Here is a 1,358-nt window from a genome sequence, read left to right on the forward strand (position 1 = left end):
AGTTGACACTTGTACAGCCAGAGCAGATGCAGGCACAGGCTCAGGAGCCGAACCTCACTCCTGTCATCATTGAGGCTCTGAATCTGGAACATCACATAACTCCTGTACCTTCCTCAGAGGTTCAACTCTCTCCAAATTTTCAGGAGACCCCATCTCAGCCTCCAGAGCCCTCTTTTGAGGATGTAGGAGAGCAGATAATACCACATGGAGTAACACATCCAAGACCACTGGGTCAGCATATAGGTCCGCCTCCAACATTGCCCAGTGTTTTGGTACAAGCCTTGGACATGGGGTTTACCCTAAGTCCTCAAGTCACTACAGAGTCTGAGCATGCTGTGATCCCACAGGAGGTTACAGTTACTCCTCTGAAGCACCCGGAGTTGACACTTGTACAGCTAGAGCCGATGCAGGCACAGGCTCAGGAGCTGAACCTCACTCCTGTCATCATTAAGCCTCTGAACCTGGACCATCACATAACTCCTGTACCTTCTTCAGAGGTTCAGCTCTTTCCAAATTTTCAGGAGACCCCATCTCAGCCTCCAGAGCCATCTCTGGAGCCTATAGGAGAGCAGATAGTGCCACATGGAGTGACACATCCAAGACCACTGGGTCAGCGTATAGGTCTGCCTGCAACATTGCCCAGTGTTGTGGTACAACCCTTGGACCTGAGCTTCCCTCTAAGTTCTAAAATCATTATAGAGGGTGAGGATTCTGTGGCCCTGCAAGAGATTACAGCTTCTCCTGTGGAGCACCCGGAGATGATACTTGCACTTCCAGAGGAGGTGCAGTCCCAGCATCCAAACCTGTCTCCCATCACAGTTCATCCTTCAGACCTGGAACATTCCATGAGTGCACCACTTGCTACGGGGACTGAACTTACATCACTGATGCAAGAGGGAGCCCCTCAGCCTCCAGAGCCATCTACGGAGGCTGTAGGTGAACGTACAGGAACACCTGAAATGACAAATCCACTGGGTCAGGATGCAGCTCATCATCCAACATTACCCATGGTCCCCATCCAACCACTGCAAGTAGAGCTTATTGTAAATGCAGCACCCACTACAGAGTCTGAACCTCTTGTGACCCTGCAGAGGGCTTCTACTCCTGCTCTGGTGCAGCCCGAGTTGACGCTTATACCTCCAAACCTGACTCCTGTCACATTTCAACCTTTTAATGTGGAACAGCATACGAAGCAGTATTCTGTACAGATGGAGCAGAATTCCACTGGGGCTGTCAACATATGCGATCTCTGTGCCTGTGAAAATGAGGCCCTGTCGTGTATCGATCTCAGCCCAATGCAGAGACTGCAGCAAGTACCTGTAGTAGAGCCAAACTCCTTCACAGTCTTGTAAGAATCA

The 1,358-nt window shown here is 50.4% G+C and overlaps 1 protein-coding gene across 1 annotated transcript in view; it reads left to right on the top strand.

Annotated features, from left to right (window-relative positions):
* The window catches only part of LOC102011830 (leucine-rich repeat-containing protein 37A3-like), a 12,661-nt gene that overhangs the window by 2,380 nt on the left and 8,923 nt on the right, over nucleotides 1–1,358 (top strand). Inside the window, exon 2 of the mRNA XM_013510174.1 lies at nucleotides 3–1,348. Coding sequence (XP_013365628.1) covers nucleotides 3–1,348 — 1,346 coding nt within the window. The remainder of the gene's footprint in view (nucleotides 1–2; nucleotides 1,349–1,358) is intronic.

This window comes from Chinchilla lanigera, unplaced genomic scaffold (assembly GCF_000276665.1).
Source record: "Chinchilla lanigera isolate Chin_1 unplaced genomic scaffold, ChiLan1.0 scaffold00250, whole genome shotgun sequence".
In the NCBI taxonomy this organism is placed as follows: domain Eukaryota; kingdom Metazoa; phylum Chordata; class Mammalia; order Rodentia; family Chinchillidae; genus Chinchilla; species Chinchilla lanigera.